The following is an 18,993-nucleotide window of genomic DNA, read 5'->3' as shown; positions in this document are numbered from 1 at the left end:
CCGATTTCGACTTGCGTTTTCCACAACCCCGATATTATTCTTCCTTCGTCTGTCAGTCGGACGCGAGAAATGGAAGAACAACGCGTTCGTTTCCTACATCCCTCTTTCCTCGCATCCCTTTTGTATTCGTAGAATTACGATCGAGTCTATCCTTAATGCCGATCGACGTAATTACCTCTCCAAGTAAAATACGAATGCGCAGACTAATTCGATGCGTTCGTCTCGATAGTCGATGAACCGATTAACTGAATTATCGGCAGCCCATTAACCGAGAACCGTCCGACTTTCCCTAATGCACTTACATTGAAAACGTGCTTTACATTCGAAACCTGTGTGAATTCCTTTCGCGCGATTCCCATAAATTTATTCGGCTACGCCTCCACCATCCCACGCCACGGTGAAGATTACCATCGGGAATGGAATTACGTGCAGCTACCGAAAGAGCTTTTCACCAACGGATGCAAATATGAATAAGAGCGCGCGACGTCTCAGTCTTTTTCGACTTTTTCCTCGGCTGTTCCGGCTCGTGCAACCGTGGACGGTACGCTGACAACGGTAACACGTGGCAGTTCATAACTAAAAATTATCGCGATATACTTACACGGTAAGCTACTTATGTATCCACCTCGATGGCCGTACTCCACGAGAAGTTCCTAGTATTCAGAAATTTGACGACCCGCGTCGTTTCGTTTCTCCTTCTTAGGTCATTTCGCGTGGAAATAAGATGGGAAATCGAACGTTTGAAATGCGGCATGCGACTTACGACCAGCTTTGTCCCTTCTCGAGTACCGCTATCTGCCGATTTTCAGTCCTTTTTCGACCCCCATTGAAAGGAGGAGGATGGTCGGCAAATGTCAAATTTATAACCCTTCAAAAACCTAAAATTCCGATAAGACATCGTTCTATAGATCCTAAGATACCGTGCAAGTGCCATAACTTATGGCAAATGCGATGGGAAAATTGTAAACAACGTAGACGAAACTCACGATACCCCGAAAAACGAATTGAAACTCCGACTTCGAACGATCGTAACTTCGAAATGAATACGCGAAATTGCAAATATTCGAACGCTATTTTTTAAAGGAAAGTCGATATTTTTGTAACGTGTTAAAACGTACTGCCAAAATTGTTTATTAGTAAAAATGAAACTCCACGAATTAAGGTAAAATATCGCCATACGAGTATTCGTTTATTATTAGGTATGCTATAAGTTACTTTTAAATACGACGATACAATATGAATATATATATACATTATTACGATAATTTTTCATATTCGATACATTCCACTTCGTTTCAGAAGTAACAATATATATTTATGCATGTTGCAACAATAATTCTTCCTACAATACAGTTCATATATAAATTCGATACATTTTATATATATATATATATATATATATATTGTTACGATAATTCTTCGTATTCGATACATTCCATTTCGTTTCAGAAGTATATATTACACGATATAGTATATTCCGTGCTTCTCTTCTTCGGAAAATAGTTTTTCGATAAAATCTATTTGTGACCTTGACGCGTCGTACAATAGCACAATTTCCTTCAATTTCTTTCCTGTGCTTATTGCGTACAAGTTGTTGCAACAACAAACAAGCAATGGCAAACAAGGAATTAATAAACAGTCGAAGAATCCTTACGCTCTTCTAAACTTCTGCGCCTCCTTGGCGTTATCCTGCCTGGATTGTGTCTGGATTATCTGGTCACTCGCTACTAAGAAATTTTGTAATCTCTTCGACAGAGAGTTGAACATCGTGTTTCTTGACAACTCTTCGCTACGAAACTCACTGTCCTCTTGCAAACGATCATCACGATTACGTCCCAATTATGAATACTTTCAACATAAAAGCTATCCAGCAGCTTACAACTATTAGCTAACTTTTCCTACTTCGCAATACTATAAATAATAAAATCAATAGCCCTCGTTTGTTAGGCTTGATCAACTTTAACTTGCCCTCCCGCTCTATCGGACACGCGTCCTTATTTTATGTACCGGCTTCTAAATCCAGATTCGATCACACCGATACGATTGTTAGAATACGCGGTACCGCGAATGAGTACGCGGATCGAGTAAGACGACTTATTCGTCGATTCCCTATCGCTACAATAGAACGTAAGAAGATCTCATCGAACACGTTTTCAACTTATACGTATACGTTGCTGAATTATTAATCACACGTCTATGCGTACACTTGTCTAAATTTTGCATAACAGTACTCGGTTATTATTCGCGTCTCAACGCCGATATATTTTGTATCGTGCATTATTTTACGGACAAAGGACCCAGGTCCGTAAATAGAATTAAATTTAAATCATCGTTAACGTACGATGAATTATTAGAATTTCAGCTGCCCGATGGGTTGTAAATTCGCTACTTTCTCGCCGTCCTTCTTCGCTTCTACGCGTAGATATTTTAATCTATCTGCTTCGCGCTTCTGTTTCGATAATGAAAGTTGTAACAGAACGTTCCCTTGCAGGAAATTCGCATTTTGATTGCGCTCGCTCGATCGTCCTACCTATTTAAGAGCGTACGTTCGAACCATTGTTGCTATGCTCGTAATGTTTAACGCAAAGTTTGTACATTCCATTTTCGTAATAGCCGGCTGACCGTAAAATTAGCGATCGATATTGGTCGGGTACAAACGCAACGGAACCGATATGAACTTGGATATAAACTCTTTACGAATCATCGAATCTATTCGTAACGGGATAATTAGATGAACGGAGTAACTCGCGTGAGGCGTTTGAACAGGAATTTTGGAACGCGACAGTACGTGTTCTCGTTGAGCGGCAAGCAATGATTCGTTAGCTTTCAATGGGAGTCATTTCGCGAGTGTCGGACGCTCTTGTTTCAGAGAGGATTAACACGGTGCCGTGCTGCACCGAAACGCTTTGAAATTCCACTGTTAAGCCAAGCTACGCTGTTTTCTCCTTTTCGTCGTTACGTGTAACTTCATCTGGGACTATTTTAAAGGGAAAGATGGTGTTCTCCCGGCCGAGAAAGTAACTTTTTTTCAACGAATAGTTTCATTGGATTCTTCCGGCCGAGAGTTTTCACTCACCTTGTCACACTTGAGATTTCCTTCCCTCGGACACTCGCTACCTTTATGAAGCACTTGGATTTCCCATGGGAACCGATATACCGACTACATCGTTACTCGCGCTTTTCGAATTACCTACTTTCCGGTATACATGGGAAACTTTCGCACGTCGTTAAATCGGCGACAACTTATTTATTAAAAATACGATACGACGGAGAAAAACAACGGAGGAAAGAAGGAAAATTAATTTCTGCGAGAAGCAGCTTTTGACGGAGAGAGAGAGAGAGAGAGAGAGAGAGATAGAGAGAGAGAGAGATGGAGAAAAAAAGGAAGAAGAAAGAAGAAAGAAACGGTAGATTCAGTGGCTAACGGCGCTAATTGAACTTCTCGTGTTACGGTGAAGTTTCAGTGGCGCGCCGGTTAGAACAGAGGACAAATTTTTAATAAAATTAACAGTTGTAAAGAAAGTATTTCGTTAGGAGGAGATGAATTAATCCGTGCCCTGTGACATTCTCGAGACTTCTGCGACGAGTAGCGGAAACTTTCGAAATTCGCTTAAGCTTGGAACGATTTTTTAATAGAAAGCTTCGTTTCATTTAGCCCGGTACGGATACAAACTTTATTTTTCATCGATATTTCTTCTTCCTTTTCTCTCTTCCTTCGTCTCTTTCTCCCCTATTCTTCGTCCTTTTCTTACACTTTCCTTCTTCCCCTCTTTTTTTATTGCCTTCGTTAACAATTTTCCTCCGTCTATTCCTTTTTCCTGCTCATTCTATCCAGTTTTTTCTTCCCCTTTTTGTTTAATCGAGAACGCGATAGAACTTTCATCACAAGTACGCCAGCGGAGGTAACGATATTCACCGGTGCGATTTCTATTTCGCTGCGTCGAAGTGGAACCGTCTTTTCTTCCCCCTTTGTGTCCCTTCTTCGGAGTCTCTGATAAAAGGGGTCGTCGCCGTGGAACCCGGGACAATCTATTCGTTTTATCGGTGCAAATATGCTGGAGGTCCGCAAGCGGAGCTAACAGTTGCCGCGTACTCTCCTCCCTCGAGGATTACTAGCTCCGGCAGCAACAGGAAAAACGCCAATCCGACTATATGAGTATACATTCTGCATGCCCTCATCGGCAAACGTACTACCAGCTCTTTTTTAATACGTCCAAGTATTTCTTCGTGCTACGATAAAACGCTCCGTTTCGGACGAGTCTCTTGAAATTCGAAATGCTACACGAATCCGGATCTACGGTCTACGTGTAACGATCCTTTAACGACACAGCTCTCGTTACCTTTCCCATCGTTCGCCAATGGCTCGAGAAATTAGCGGAATATTTTTTCTTCGGACGTTTTTCGAAGAATCGGTCTCGAAGAGTCCAGGTCCGTTGGAAAGAAAAGACATAAATACGAATGCGATCTGAAATGATTTGTTTCAGAGTCCTGTTGAAACGTGGGAACAGGACGAAGTGTCAAAACTACTATCGGCCGCAGAAATTCGAAACATACCGGAAGTTGGTAAAAACGCCAAGACATTTCGTCGACTTTCACATATTTGTCGAGAACTCGAAACTGGAAAAGGACGCCGATCTCGGGTAGATACGACACCTCAACCGTGTTTAGCCTGGCGATACTAACGAGTTGCAAAGGTTCTACGATGCAACGAAGAATGTTGACTCAATGGAAAGGAAACAAAAAATGTGAGAGAGATCCGTGGCTTCTCACTGCAAACGAGGAACTCTCCCTCTGTGTGTGTGTGTGTCTTTACTCCGCGTGCAAATTGGAGCATCGAGTCCAAAATTGGATCGAATCGCATTTGTTCCCCTTACCTAGGTGAATCGAATACCTAAGTGATTCGAACAGAGAAAAGAAACGGAAATCTTGGATCATTAGTTCGCTATTTATGTTATAAATGACTGAATGATCGCTGTAATTTATCCTCGTTATTATTACTATTACACGGACTGAGCCTGATATTAAATACAAAGGAATACAATAGCGAATACAATGGAGGAAGAAAGAAAAAATAAAAAATAAAAAAGATAAAATAAGAGAAAGAAAATACTCTTGAAACACAGTGTACGCGTGATTGTTATAATATAGAATTAAGTCGCAATGAAATGACTGTTTTATCTTTTAATCTTATTACTGCAATTAACTGCAATTACGAACCAGATAACCGATATGTAGCGTAATTGCGGTTTAACTAACGAAGCATAGACATGTTCGTACGTTTGATAATTCCCGGGACGTACGCTCAACGAACCCAAGAGCAGGATTCGTTGACTTGCAGCAATTTGTTATATTATTGTATATTAAGCCATTGGAAAATTCGCTGGTTATATCCGCGATTGGTGACTCAACGCTCGGTTCGTTAACGTTTTTCAAGAGATACCACGAAGAGGATCGGATTTTAGTTCAGCTGAAAATTATATCTCTGTATATAATTTCTGCTTAAAACGCAGCGTGTAGACTTTTTGGCAAGACTTGGGTATCTGTCGCGGAATTCTATGTAGATGGGACTCGACTCACCTACCTAAAGTAAACTTGGCGGACTTGATTTCTTCGTAAGTAGGGAAAGCAACTGGGACTCGACTCACATAGAGAAGATAAGCAGACGATCTCGGCGCTCAATCTACCCCGTCGTCCTTTCGAGGGAAGCCAAGGGAAATGTAATACGTTTGTAATTTCTGAAAGAGAAGCCAGCCCTGAATTTTCGTCGAGCTAGAAGTCACTTGAAATAACATACGCTTGAAACGCGTCGTTCGTTTTTCTGGAATCGCCGTTTAACTTTACCATCATGACACAGATTGCTGCTCCGTTATGATTAACGACGGCGATGCGATTTCTCGATTAAACTCCTAATCGAGAGCAGGTTTAATTCTCCTGATATTTAAACCAGCGATTCTCCAGCTGTCTGATAATTATATCGAGGGAAGAAACTAAGACGAGACGATCCTCAACTCGGTTATTCCAGTTCGAGAATCGACGAATTAATTTTAGCAAATTGAATCGATATCTTGGATGCACGGGAATTCTTATTACATCCGATCGAATAACTTTCTCGAGGCTGACGATCCTTGGAAACACGTTGCCAACGTGAAATCGTGGTTCTCGATATTCCCCGTTTGACGGAAGGAATATCCATTATATTAATCGCGTCCTGAGAAACCATACGCGAGAAGAAAGATTCTTGAATTTGGTATCTGACGTTTGACAAAGACATCTGGCGTTTAAACCGACGGAAACGATTTAATTACCGGCTTCCGTTTTCATGTTGACTTTGATATCTCGAGCCGCAAAATTATCTAAAATAGGGCAGTTTATTAAATTGTTTCGGAAACTTTCCACGTTACGCGGCTCAAGAGGATTTAAACGAACGAATAAAAAATGGAAAAAAGGAGAGGAGGAAAAAAACGGAATTAAAAGGGAAGGAACGCAGCATCTCTAGCTAGCTCTTCCACGAGTGTTGCGAAATTTACGGAACCTCTTTTATCATTTGGTCTGTTTCTCAGCAAACTTTCGTCCTTTTCCCTTCCTCTTATTGATTGTAACGTACCACGTGAAAGAGGCGAACGTCTCGCCTAAAAAGGGAAGTTCTTATCGCGGCATTGTTGCTCTTTCGTTCTTGTTTCGTGAAAGACCAAACGTCCGCCTACCAAATTGAATTAGTTCTTTGCGTCTCGTGGATCTGACTGGTATGCCGCCAGGTCTGGTTGGACCTCGCCATCGCTTCTCGCCGTCTCCTTCGGTAATACAATTCCTTGCTTATGCTCCACGTGACCATCTATCTTGACACCCCATTCTATTCTCTTGCTCGCTGCTTCGCTCTCGTTTAACTAAATAAAAACCGCCCAGACTAGATTCCTTCCCTCGTATCTCTATACGGCATAAAATCTACCTGAATGTTCACGGTAATCAGGCTACCGATCCAAGCTACTTTATTCTGCTCGATTTTACCAACCGTGAACACGCGAGAAACATTTGAACGTTTCTTCTTCCTCTGTCCTTTCGTTTCTATCCGTTTCTACCTTGAAACGGATATTTCTTCAAAAATTTCAAACGTTAATAATACTCGACGGTATGAGACACGCGCTGCCTAACGCTGTTGCTATTATACCATTGGCAACGGAACTAATTCCAAGTGTCTCGTTACGCTGTGTGCTAATTGTGAATACAACACCGGTCGCTTCTAATTAGTCGATCTCCCTAAGAAACACCACTGACGACACATCGCGGAAACACATGTACAGAACACGCTAACGGAAAACATCTCGCACGGGGACTCTTTTACCGTGACTGTGGTAGTACACGTAGTAACTGGCAACACGGAACTCGTTAAAAACTCTGTCTGACAGCAAGCTTTTTCACCATTTCCACTATTAGCCTTTGTAAACACGGGGATACACGCGTAAAGCAATCGTCGCATCGATCAAATATGGCAAACCTCCGGTTGTTTCATCTTGTAGGAATAAATCGTTTCAGAAAATACGCGTACCCTTGTTTATAACGTTATATTCCCTTTTTAGTTGCGAAGAATATTATAAAATATTGAGAGATACGCAACGATCGTTCACATCGGCTATATTAATATCCTTATCTTTCGTACGAATTCGGTATTAACCGTGCAACAAATTGAATTAAATTAATAACCGTCGCTCGGATACGTAAAAATAACACACTAGATGAATTTCCGCGTCTCGGCATAAAGAGAAACGAGATTTTCACGTATTCCGGCCAATTTATCGTTATAGAAATTATCGTTTAAAGGAATATCGATAGCGTAAAAAAAAAAAGAAGAAAAAAAGGGTGAAAGGAAAACGTAAAATAATATAGATATTATAGAAAGCATTATAAGGAATTTATATCTTTGCCAGGAAAATGTACTATTCGAACGATTCATCGTGGAGGCGATGTAGAGGTAAAAGTCGGAACAAACTGAAAGCTACGAGCGCGACGCGGCGTATAGTTCGTTAACACAAGCGTACTCGTGTAATTTCACTTTAATCCCTCAAACTCTCAATCGCCGATGAATACTAAATACACTCAATTAAAACTCCTCCCGGGAACTTTCGAAATTGACTAAAAGTGACTCACCTTCAACGTCGTCGCTTGGCGTGTTTCCGGAATTAAAGAGGTCATCTGAAACAGAAGTTCATCAACATCAGCCCAGAATGCGGTTGCACATATCTACGTGTGCTTACACACAGTCGCGCGATTCACGCCCGACACAGATCAATTCAATCGCTATTTTCTCCGCCTCGTAATCTGTTTTATTAAATTACGTAACGGAGCGACACGCAAATAAATAAGAAGATTATACTACCGAACGATGCCTTTCCATCGATTAATCTTTCGAATAATCGAATTACTTGTCCATTTCAACGGATAAACCAAATCGAAGGATCTTGCCCGTTTACATCGTTACATTAGAAACACCGTGTCCTCTTTCTCTTTGCAAAATGAAAGAAAACACTGAAAGCAATAACAACCGTTTGCTAACGTTGAAACCTACTACACACCGAATATTCATGCTCGTACGACGTATCAATGGTAGCGTTACAATGATACTAACGTACACGGCTACATTATCTGTTTACTTGTACTTGAGCAACTCGATATTTCACCTATGAGGGGACATTTATTATGTAAATACTCGAACGGATTAGCGAAAGACTAATATGGCAAGTTTCCGCACATCGACACGGATCCTGAACAAACGTAAAGTTATCCGGAAGTATCGACCACGAAATCCTCTGGTTAATCTTCCACGGACAAGCATCGTGGTATTTGCTATTAATATTTGTAGACACGTAACAGCACTTTGCTCTCATCGATCATCCGTTCGGTGTGTTGGAAAATTTGGATATTTTCAACATTTACCCCGTGCAGTTTGAAATGTTGCTATCTATCGAAAGGTAACGACGATCGAACGATGCCGATCGACGATTCTATGGAGTTTCGTTAGTTTTTAACACGCGCGACCTATTGTATTTTATAACAACGCGCGTTTCACAAAATAGTAGATACGCGCATCGGCCCTATCCTTGTTACCTTTCACAACATCGATGGCTGACTTTTCACCAAACAGATTCATCCTTGCTTCAGTGATATTCTATTCCAAGATATCCTTTGTACACAGTTTGAAGTTGTGGCAAACTCGTAGCTGACCACGTCTTCGAAAGGGATTAAATTGAATTTCGCGATCAATAAACCGTTCGTGTAATGACCCAATTATGAAGTTATTGCTCGCCCAAGTGCACGAAAGAAAGTACCTCTTTCATAAATTTGTCCATAATCTTACATTCCATTGGCGCTAATCTTCTTCTTACGATCGACAGAAAACACGCCTATCATCTACAAACGTAAACGATTTCGAAGGGAAAAGAAAGAAAGTATTATTAACCTCACGCGATAACGCGACTAACTTATTCGAATAACGGCAAATATTTCAGCTACGAGCGTACAAAGCTGTAAACGAAACTCTACCAAACAATCGTTGAGGCGATCCATCTATCGGTTAGTTTCACAGTTGATTTCCACAGAGAAACGTAGTAGCGACTGAATTCTAACGTACGCTAGGAAATGAAACCAAAGCGATACACTAATATAAACTGAAACTAAGCTTGTTATAACGTTGATTTAAAGGCTGTCACACGGTTAACGACACAGCACGTGCAGCACGGTGTACAGTTTCTCATTGGGAACTTCTCAACGTCGATGTATTCTACATTTTTAAAATTTAGTTATACACCATATATCTATCTTACTGTCTTCTCTCTACTCTAACAGAAAATCTAATTACGTTGTGTTACGAACAAAGAAGATTTAATAACGTAGATTATTCTAACTACAATGTTATCTCGGAGATAAGGATAATTGCAACGTCGTTCTTTCGTAATATTTCCTTTTCTCCGAAATATGCTTACCAAAATAGAATATAGCTACAAATAATTAATAGCGTCATCGTTGATAGAAAAGAAGAAGAAGAAGTACTCGTTTATAGAAAAAAAAGGAGGAGGCTGATGTTATAATAAAAGAAGAGGAAGAAAAAAAAGAAAAGGAAAAGCCAGTTAGCTGGAAATTTATAAACTCGCAATAGACCGAGTAAAAACGCTTGCTATTCCCATTATTCGTGGAAAACATATAGTATATAAGAAAAGCGCAACGATTCCGAAGTTGAAAGTTATCGTCGTGAAACAAACCGTGGCAGAAGTTTCGCCGTTCGCTTCTTTGTACCTTTCTTCGATGGATTTCGACTTGTACTTGGACTTGGATTTCAACTTGGATTTCGACTTAGACCCGGACTTGGTGCTGGACATGGACTTGGACTTGGACTTGGTCTTCGAAATTTTAGTCGTGTACTTAACCTCGACAAAAGAACAATCCGTCTGGTTTCCACCTTCAAAGTACGTACACGATTAAACTTTGCCCGACGAATCGAATTTAACTTTCTGCACCGTTGCAGGTAACTACTTTTGTTACTCGCTAACAACTTCGTTACACGTTCAACGCCAAAGTGTGCTGGAATAGATGTGCTGAAAGTTTGCCTCAATGAAAAGACGAGTTAACTATCGATTCTATATATGCAACGATTCGAGAGACTCTCTGGCCGTAATTACCGCAAACTTATTTCATTCGAGTAAGTATTGGTAATGATGCGAGGTAGAACAACGCCAGGCGTTCCTCTCTTCCACGCTCTAGCTACTACAATACGTGCCATAGAAGATTGTCTAATATCGTGGAAACATAGAACGTTATCCTATTCGACCGTTAGACCGTTCGTCGTGCACACGATGAGTTTTGCATGTCAATTATTACGTAGATAACTTTCCGATTATCTGCCATAATTTGTTTGCTCTGCGGTTTATAGTTAGCATCGTTACTCGTTCAGCACGTGTCCGTATCGAGGTTTCAGGTGTTATTTTCGGTGACTTTAATCCGAAACAAAGAAAGGGAAAGAATGAGGGTTACGTCACGAGACGTAACCCCTAGTTATGTCTTTTTCTCATTAACACCGGCCATATACAACACCTCTTCACCTTCCTGACCTTTCGTTCCTCTTAGTCGCCATTGTTCCTTCTTTTGCCACTATTTATGTTTTCTTTTCATTAACGGGCAACAGCCGCAGTTTCGTTATTTCAACTCTGCTCTCCTTTCACGTACTTCATCCACTTTAACGATTCTCATTTTCTTTCACCCGTGAACGCTTTATCGTCCAAACGAAACAACCAAACAGATCAACCACTCGGTTTCGCGTACAGGATGCACGTATATATGGATTACAATTAAGTATTAATCCGAGGAATAGACTACTTTACTCGTCGACAAAATACGACGGTGTGATATTTTATGAAATTACAAGGCAATAGTTGACAAAAATTTACACAGAACAGATGCTTTTTATTTTGCCATATACGTACAGGCTAGAGGCTATAGTTTCCAAGTAACGCACGCTTTCGATTTTACGGCGGTCTCTTTTGATTCTTGAGATACGCGATTTTGTAAACATTACTTGTTTCGAAACTCGCAACGAAACTAAACGGCAATGCCGAAGTGTACCGACAGTGACGGAATATTAAGCAAACGAAGAAATTTTACATATTTTCGTAGTTACTTCGCAACTGTTCACTAGTCGGTATATTCTTGCATCGCTGTGTCCTGATTCTGATTTCGAATGGAAATTGTTTTGGTAGCTGTCTACGTTGCAAACAAACATCTCTGAAACATATGCTAAGGTCATAGAGACTAAACTTCTTTTGCCCAAAACATTACGTTTATAATATTTGAGAATCGCGTGTCTGAAGATTCAAAGCGCGTGTTACTCGCAAACATATCCTCTATGATACACGTGTTATATCGAAAACAAACTGATCCGTGCTGTGTAAATTTTTATCAACTCGTAACGATTAGAATAGTCAACAACCAATGGCGATACTGACAAATTGACGATATAATCGTTGGACTACAAATTACAAAAAAAAAAAGGAGAGACAACTGTATATATAGGCGAATACCTATAACCGATTTGTTTGTCAATTCCTATTTATTCTTTTCAGTATCCTCGTGAAATGCAAACAAAGAGCGGAATGACTACACAGAAGATTATATGCGTTGTATTGTAAAATGCAAACTTTTTTATATCCATCCATTGTTGCAGATAGAAAAGGCAATGTCTTTTTCGTCGTATCGAAACGCGAATCGGTATCTTCGATTTGGTTTCGTTTCCAGGCCGAGAATCGCAAGAAGAATATACCGGACATCAGATGTATCGTGATCTCTCGTGCTAATAATGGTAATTTCTTACCGTAATTCATCTTTGCAGCAAGGTTGAGCGTGCACTCGCGTCGAGTAGAATAATCGTAGGGACGCGGTTCGTTCGGACACCACGGCACCGACGGCCCACAAACGCATTTTCCTGTTGCAACCGTATTTCCGTTCTGTCCGGCGGTCCCCTCAGATACCAAGTTGCAACCAGGTTCGGACATTCTTGGTCCGTGCGGGCAGTGCCTCCTCCATCTGCCTGGGATCTCTGGAAAAAAGGGCCAACCACAAAAAACAAGTTACAACGACTTGCGATATTTCTCTTCTCGTTGAAGTTTTACGCTGTTTGCAGTTTACGAAAAGAGGATGAGAAGAGGGTAGGAAGAGGAAAAAAATGGAACGCCAACTAGAAATGGGCGTAAGTAAACAACGCGATCACGTATACACATGTGTCGTTGCCGCAGCTTTATTTGCAACTTGCCTTGTTTTATTTACCTTTCCCCCTTTATTTATTTTTTTTTTTTTTTTCGCGAGCTGGCTATGAATAATTGTAAACGGGACATCGAGATAGATCCGAAATGGAAATCGAAACTGCCAGACCGTTTGTAACTACCGCAACGTAACAATTTTTATTTCGTCCTCTGCCTTCGACCTTATTCGATTATACGTATCGCGACAAATATAAATATTTAATCGTACGGTAATAAAATGAAAAAAAGCACGTTGAAAGCGTTAATACACCGTACGTATCTGCGTTTAGTAGAACGTGCCAACGAAACAGACACAAAAATTCCACGGGATCTTATTTAGTGCGGAGGTGGGCAGGTTGTCGTTGATTGTGATTCGTTTCGACATTAACGATCGAAGAAAGAATAATCTATATTTACGACGATTAGAGAGGACGTGAGGTCGTTGGGGATGCGAAGCGAGTTCTCGTGGGGGACAAGAGGACGCGAGAAAGTCCATGCAATTACGCGGTTGCTAACATCGGTAAACGGGACAGGTACAATGTATGTCAAATCGGACTAAGGCTGCTATCGTACCCGGGAGAATATAACGCGGTTTCCTAACGATACTCGCTACGTGCTCCAACGACAAATTCGGATTCAATTACAAGCGGCGTGCAAAACCGGATTGCGAATCCACCGAGAATCAGGCGAACGGTTTAGAACCTATTGGAATATCGTATACACGTGCACGGAAACGATTCTCTTCGAGACAGTTGCTTTCGCTTTTATAGAGTCTTAAGCGCGAAGAAGCAATAAGAAGAACGAAATTACTCGTCGCTATAAGCAAGTTGGGAGCAGATATAGCAAAGCCAGGCTTATTCGATCGATAAGTTTAATAATCCACGGTCGAGCGTCCCGGAAATCGAATTTACCGATTGGTTTACCGATCGACGTTCCACGCTGAAGCAAATTGTAAACGCGAATTCATTTCGGGCTAATGGCTTGAATGTGCTTCCGGCTAATTGGCCGTGGTTCGCCGAGTACACACCAAGAGAGCGAACGCACTCTACCGAATTGCCACCGCTGCCGCCGTCGCGCCGCGCCGCTCCGCCGCCGCCGCAACCGCGTTCCACGTCCTTAGATCAAGACAGAGCGAAATTTTCGGACAATGCGATCGTCGGAAACGCGGCAGTTAGACGAGTTCATCACCAACTGGCAAAGATGTTCCATTTCTGATAACGAGGTTGTCTTCAAAGTAAATCTAGAACGCAGGCTTGTAAATTAGAACGTGCTGGTTCTAACGATACGCGCAACTACGAATACGTGGACGATTTTGATCCGAACGATGCGACGATGGCGGCGTATGAGTGATATTTGGCAATTTCCGATGGATTTCTTGCTTTTTATTTCAGCGAAAACCGGTGGTACGAGCGCGTACATCGCGCGAACGTAGAAATCGTATTTTACGCGCGACATTCGGCCAACTATATTAAATTTGTGATTTTACGTTCCGAAAGGTAAAGGATTGAGAAATATTCGCACGGCCCATGCCAGCGGAACGAAAATGCGCGTAAAAATATTGTAAAAGTTTATTGCTTCGGCGCAAACAGAACAAAGAGATTATCTCTGATCAAGTTTTGTTACGACCGGCCAGTATTGCGCGCGCGGCGAAAAATCAATAGTTAAATATTTTGCGTTCGCGGAAGCTGATTTTCCTGCAGCGGACGAGTGAAAAAAAAATTCACCGCACGTCGCGGCCTGTGCGAAACGTCAGCGCGGGACAACGACAACCTATATGTACGTCCCTGGCTACGAAGCAAATACTGTTACAAAAAATAATGGCTCCGTCAGAAGCTAATTGTAAGTAAATTATACGCGCGAAACGAGAGACGACTTAATCAGTGCGCGCGCGTTTACCAGAAGTCACGGCGCAGAATCATCCGTTGACGGAAAATGCAAAATTACCGGCACTAGTCGGCGACTTTTTTTCAATCCCATTCGCGCGCATAGGGCAAAAACCGCGAAATCAGAATGCACCGTCCGGCTTGACAGCTATCCGTTTTCCGATCCGACGTGCGCGTCCGTAACAATTAAACGAACCGGAAACTAAAACTATGCGTTCTCATTACCTGTCACGCGAACGATGATCGATGATCTACAACAATTACGAGCTACGTTCGTTATTGTTCGCTTCGAGCAAAACTCCTAATCGGACGGATTTATCCTATAACTTTCTTCTATAACTTCTCTGCAGAGTAAATTATTCATAGGAAAAATAGCGAAATAAACGCGGCGCGTGCAAGCGTCTTTGATTCGAAGAATCGAGCAGCGCTGTACGATGCCCGATGTACGGTAAGACACCCTGGAAAATTCCATTTTCCTATCTGTTAGTTCGCGTTACCGCGATTACGTTTGTTTAATTAAATTTCCAGTTTGCGGAAGTATAACTTTGGGAATGGAACGGGGAAATATCGGGAGAACGAAAAGGCCGCGTCGTTGTTTGCAGGAACGTGCGTGTTTGCGAATCGAGTTCGAGTGGACTTTTCCGTAATTTTATGAAAAATCACGCGCGAAATTCGTTAGCGAGGGATAAATTACGCGTATTTGTTGCACGGCGGAACGATAAAAACAGGTCGGTTCCTTGGGTAACCACCGGATATTATTCCATACACGCAGAAAATTTTCCGTCGAGATCATAAATTTTCCACAACCACTGTCTACTTACGAAGTAGACGTTCCGTTTCCAAGTCCTTATTTTTCCAGTCACAAAGAACAGCTATCGGAAAGAAGCGAGCTTGTTTTTACAGCATACGTAACGCACGGTAGTGCAGAAAATTATAGCAAATTCAATGAAACATCTCGACGTTGGCGAAAAGGATAACGCTACGAACGTTACGAGTTTCGTTGACGCGTATACATACGTATCGACCATAAATCGAGCAAATTTTTACAATTCGCAGAAAGTAGGTTGAAAACTGGCGCTGTATTACCACAGAACTCGAGATAACGCGTTTGAAAAAAGCAGAGATTCCCTTGAGCCGTTCACCGTTTAAAGTTTTAACGATGAGATGGATTGTTTTTGATCGCGTGATCGGACAGGCGTCAAGACACGCGACTTGTATCGAAACCTGGATAGAATAGAATGCGATCACAAGCGCGATACGTTCGACGATAGAGACATCCACACACAACACGGCAAAAATTGCAGTTGCGTGTTTGCTTTCTCTCGATCAGTATCCTATCAGATATAAAATCGCAAAATCCATGCGATGCATTCAGGTCATCCCGTGCATCCATCGATGTTATAACATCGTGTATCTCTCGCTTCGGATCTGCTGTCTCCTACCGATTCACGTAATGTCACGAATTGCACATCACTCAGTCTGATATCCTGCAGCGCACGCGAGCGCACCGGCGCATTCGTAGTCGCTCGCACACCGACGCTACGCGGCTGCCAATGTAATCGCACACAGCTCGGTGAAGTCCCAGCGGCTTACGCGAAATAAAGCAAGTAATCGATTGCAGTCGTATACAGACCGACAGACTGCCTATAGACCTCGCAACTCAGCGTACACAACGAATCCTTCGCTCAACTTATTTACTCTATCCTTCTTAAAGTAAGTGCGTACTCGCTCCATCTATCGCACAGGCGAAAGTCGCGATATACCTGCCACAATATCTCCTTTGTCGGTTTCTGTATCGACTATTTATGTTCACGTGATTACGCGTATTCTTCCCCACTCCCCCCTCCCCCTTTTCATTAAACAACATCTGCGTTTGCAAATTTAGTTACTTTCTATCTATGACGTCGCTCGCCGATACGCACCGATCGAAAACCTGCGAATCTTAATCGACGCGATTCCATCCGATTTTCCATTTTTTCTCTTCCCCTTTCGGAGATAGCTAGCGCGCGCTTTCAACCAGAGTGTACATAGTACGCGTATGTATCTGGTTAAAGACACCTACGCTTTTTCGGTTGTACATCGTCAGAGCGCAGCAACGGTAATGGAAGATGCGCAATGAAAGCGTTCCGACAGTTGCGTTAAATATTTCTTTGATCATAAATGGAAAAGTACGTTCGATCGAACAACACGTACCGAATAGCAGAGATGATCTACAGACTTTTGAGCGCGTGTGTTCGTTCTCGTGCGAAATTCATTTGGCGAACGAGGAGTTGCATAGAAATGCCAGCCAGTAGCGCGTACGCTTGCCAGCCATTCTCAAGATTTGTTGCTCGACATTGAGAAACTGGGCTTCCTACGTTGCCTCGCCGTACGTACACCGATACGTAGGCCACAGAGTTACTCGCGATGCTTTTTCTTCGTCGAAATCGCAATCCGATCACGTACATTTATTAATCTCGGTTCCGTTTACTTTCCTTCTTGGCTATACTTTGCGATCGTCCCGTTAGCGATACGACTTCTTTACTCGGACGTAAAGACCGCGAAACCGAAGGGGAAATCAGCCGATGACTTACCAAGTTTCCAGCGTTCGAACGTTCCAACTTTGAAAAGTACCGAAGCGATTCGATAGAACTCGCTGGCAAAATAAATATTCTTTCCCTTCCCACGGTTCCACGTTCTTCCACGCTTATAAAACGCGCTCTTTCTTCGAACGTTACTTTAGAAGCATCTAACTTTCACCATATTTCGTTTTAATTTCGATCGACGTTAACGCCACGATTCTGGGAACGTTGGATCGCGAATTCAAACGATTTCGATTTTATCTCGAATCCCGAAAGGTGACGCGCGAATGGCGAAGAAAGGGAATCTATAGACACTTGGAACACCGCAACGTCTTAGAGCGTATTGGATGCTAGATTTCTGCCACGCCATGATAAAATATCACGCGTTCGTGATTCGTGGGTCGCACGAATCGCGCGATACGTGCGAATTAAAATGCGAATCGACACGAATAGAAACCTACGCCCCGCGATTCTCGCGAGCAATTCGAGTCGTTCTTTAACCGTGTAAATTGGAAGCGGCGTGTATTTCGGGCACATTTGTCGCACGGCTAGCAATTTTCCACCTACCAAACTAGTTGAAAAAAAATACGAGAACCGAAACATGAAACCCGTTCTAAAATCAAAATATCCTCATTCGCGTGCAAGCAGAATTTCCACTCACGCGATTCACGTATTTTTTTCGCGTGTCTGCATTACTCCGCCGATGTACATACGATACATTGTATACGTACACATAGGTTGATACATACGTGTATACCTGTGTGCGTACCTGCATGTGCACATATACAGCGAGCAACAAAACTACTCGTACAACTCTTCGAAACAGAATAACTTTTTTTTTAAAATAGCACCAAACGACTTGAGCCTCTTTTCGAGAAGTTAAGAGGATTGGTTCGCTAGATGAAGAAATATGTAGGGTAAAAAGTTTTTTGAAAAAAAATCGCAATCCGTCGGACTAGCGCGCGCAAAAAAAAATGTAACTGTCGCTTTTAACGACTTTTAATCTGGGCTTGTAATGAAAATTTGAGCTACACGTTTGGAAGATGTACACCAGCTATATACATGTTGAAAATTTCATCGAAATCGGTTAACATCGTTGTAAGCGACAAACGATTAAAAACGGTGAAAACTGCAATTTTTCGCGACTTTCGTTCCAAAATCTGATCATTTTTACATCTTTCGACGCCTGCCGCTTGTTCCCGCATTAATCGATTTGCATACAATTTTCTTTCCGCATATATACAGGGTGTGACAGAACATGTGTCAAACATTTCCAGAGCTGATTGTGCACTTAAAAGCAATGGAAACAGTTCATACAAATATACGCATGTCCTATCCGTCTTCGTTTATGAGATATAACGAATTTTCTGTTACGATTCTTTTGTCGTTTAATTAGCTACACAGAGGACGTTCGAAACGACCACCTTGCGTTTCAAAGTAAACCCGTAGACGTCTTGTTATCTTACACTGTTCCGGTTACACGATCCGGTTACACTATGGCCGGTTCCTGGTGTTTTCAAAATTCGTTCGGAAGCTCGTTCTATTCCAAACCTTGGTATTTCGACATTTCCAATAGGCGTCACGAAATTATATATACATCATAAACGAAGATAGATAGGTCGTACGTTTATGTGAACCTTTTTCATCGTTTTTAAGTGTACGATCAGCTCTCGCAGTGGGTTCCGCGTGTTCTCTTACATCCTGCATACCTGACGTACCTCTTCGAAACGCGTTGTTTCAATTTTCATTAGGAACCCGGGTGAAAAGTTC

General features: G+C 41.9%; 1 protein-coding gene across 1 annotated transcript in view; it reads right to left on the bottom strand.

Moving 5' to 3' along the window:
- Positions 1-18,993, bottom strand: part of LOC122570276 (cysteine-rich motor neuron 1 protein-like) — a 155,477-nt gene that overhangs the window by 121,709 nt on the left and 14,775 nt on the right. The window contains exons 4-5 of the mRNA XM_043732393.1: positions 12,353-12,577; positions 8,143-8,187 (exon numbers count right to left, since the gene is read on the bottom strand). Of these exons, the coding sequence (XP_043588328.1) occupies positions 8,143-8,187; positions 12,353-12,577 (270 nt within the window). The remainder of the gene's footprint in view (positions 1-8,142; positions 8,188-12,352; positions 12,578-18,993) is intronic.

Source organism: Bombus pyrosoma, linkage group LG1 (genome assembly GCF_014825855.1).
Source record: "Bombus pyrosoma isolate SC7728 linkage group LG1, ASM1482585v1, whole genome shotgun sequence".
In the NCBI taxonomy this organism is placed as follows: domain Eukaryota; kingdom Metazoa; phylum Arthropoda; class Insecta; order Hymenoptera; family Apidae; genus Bombus; species Bombus pyrosoma.
This window is presented reverse-complemented; position numbering and strand designations above follow the sequence as displayed.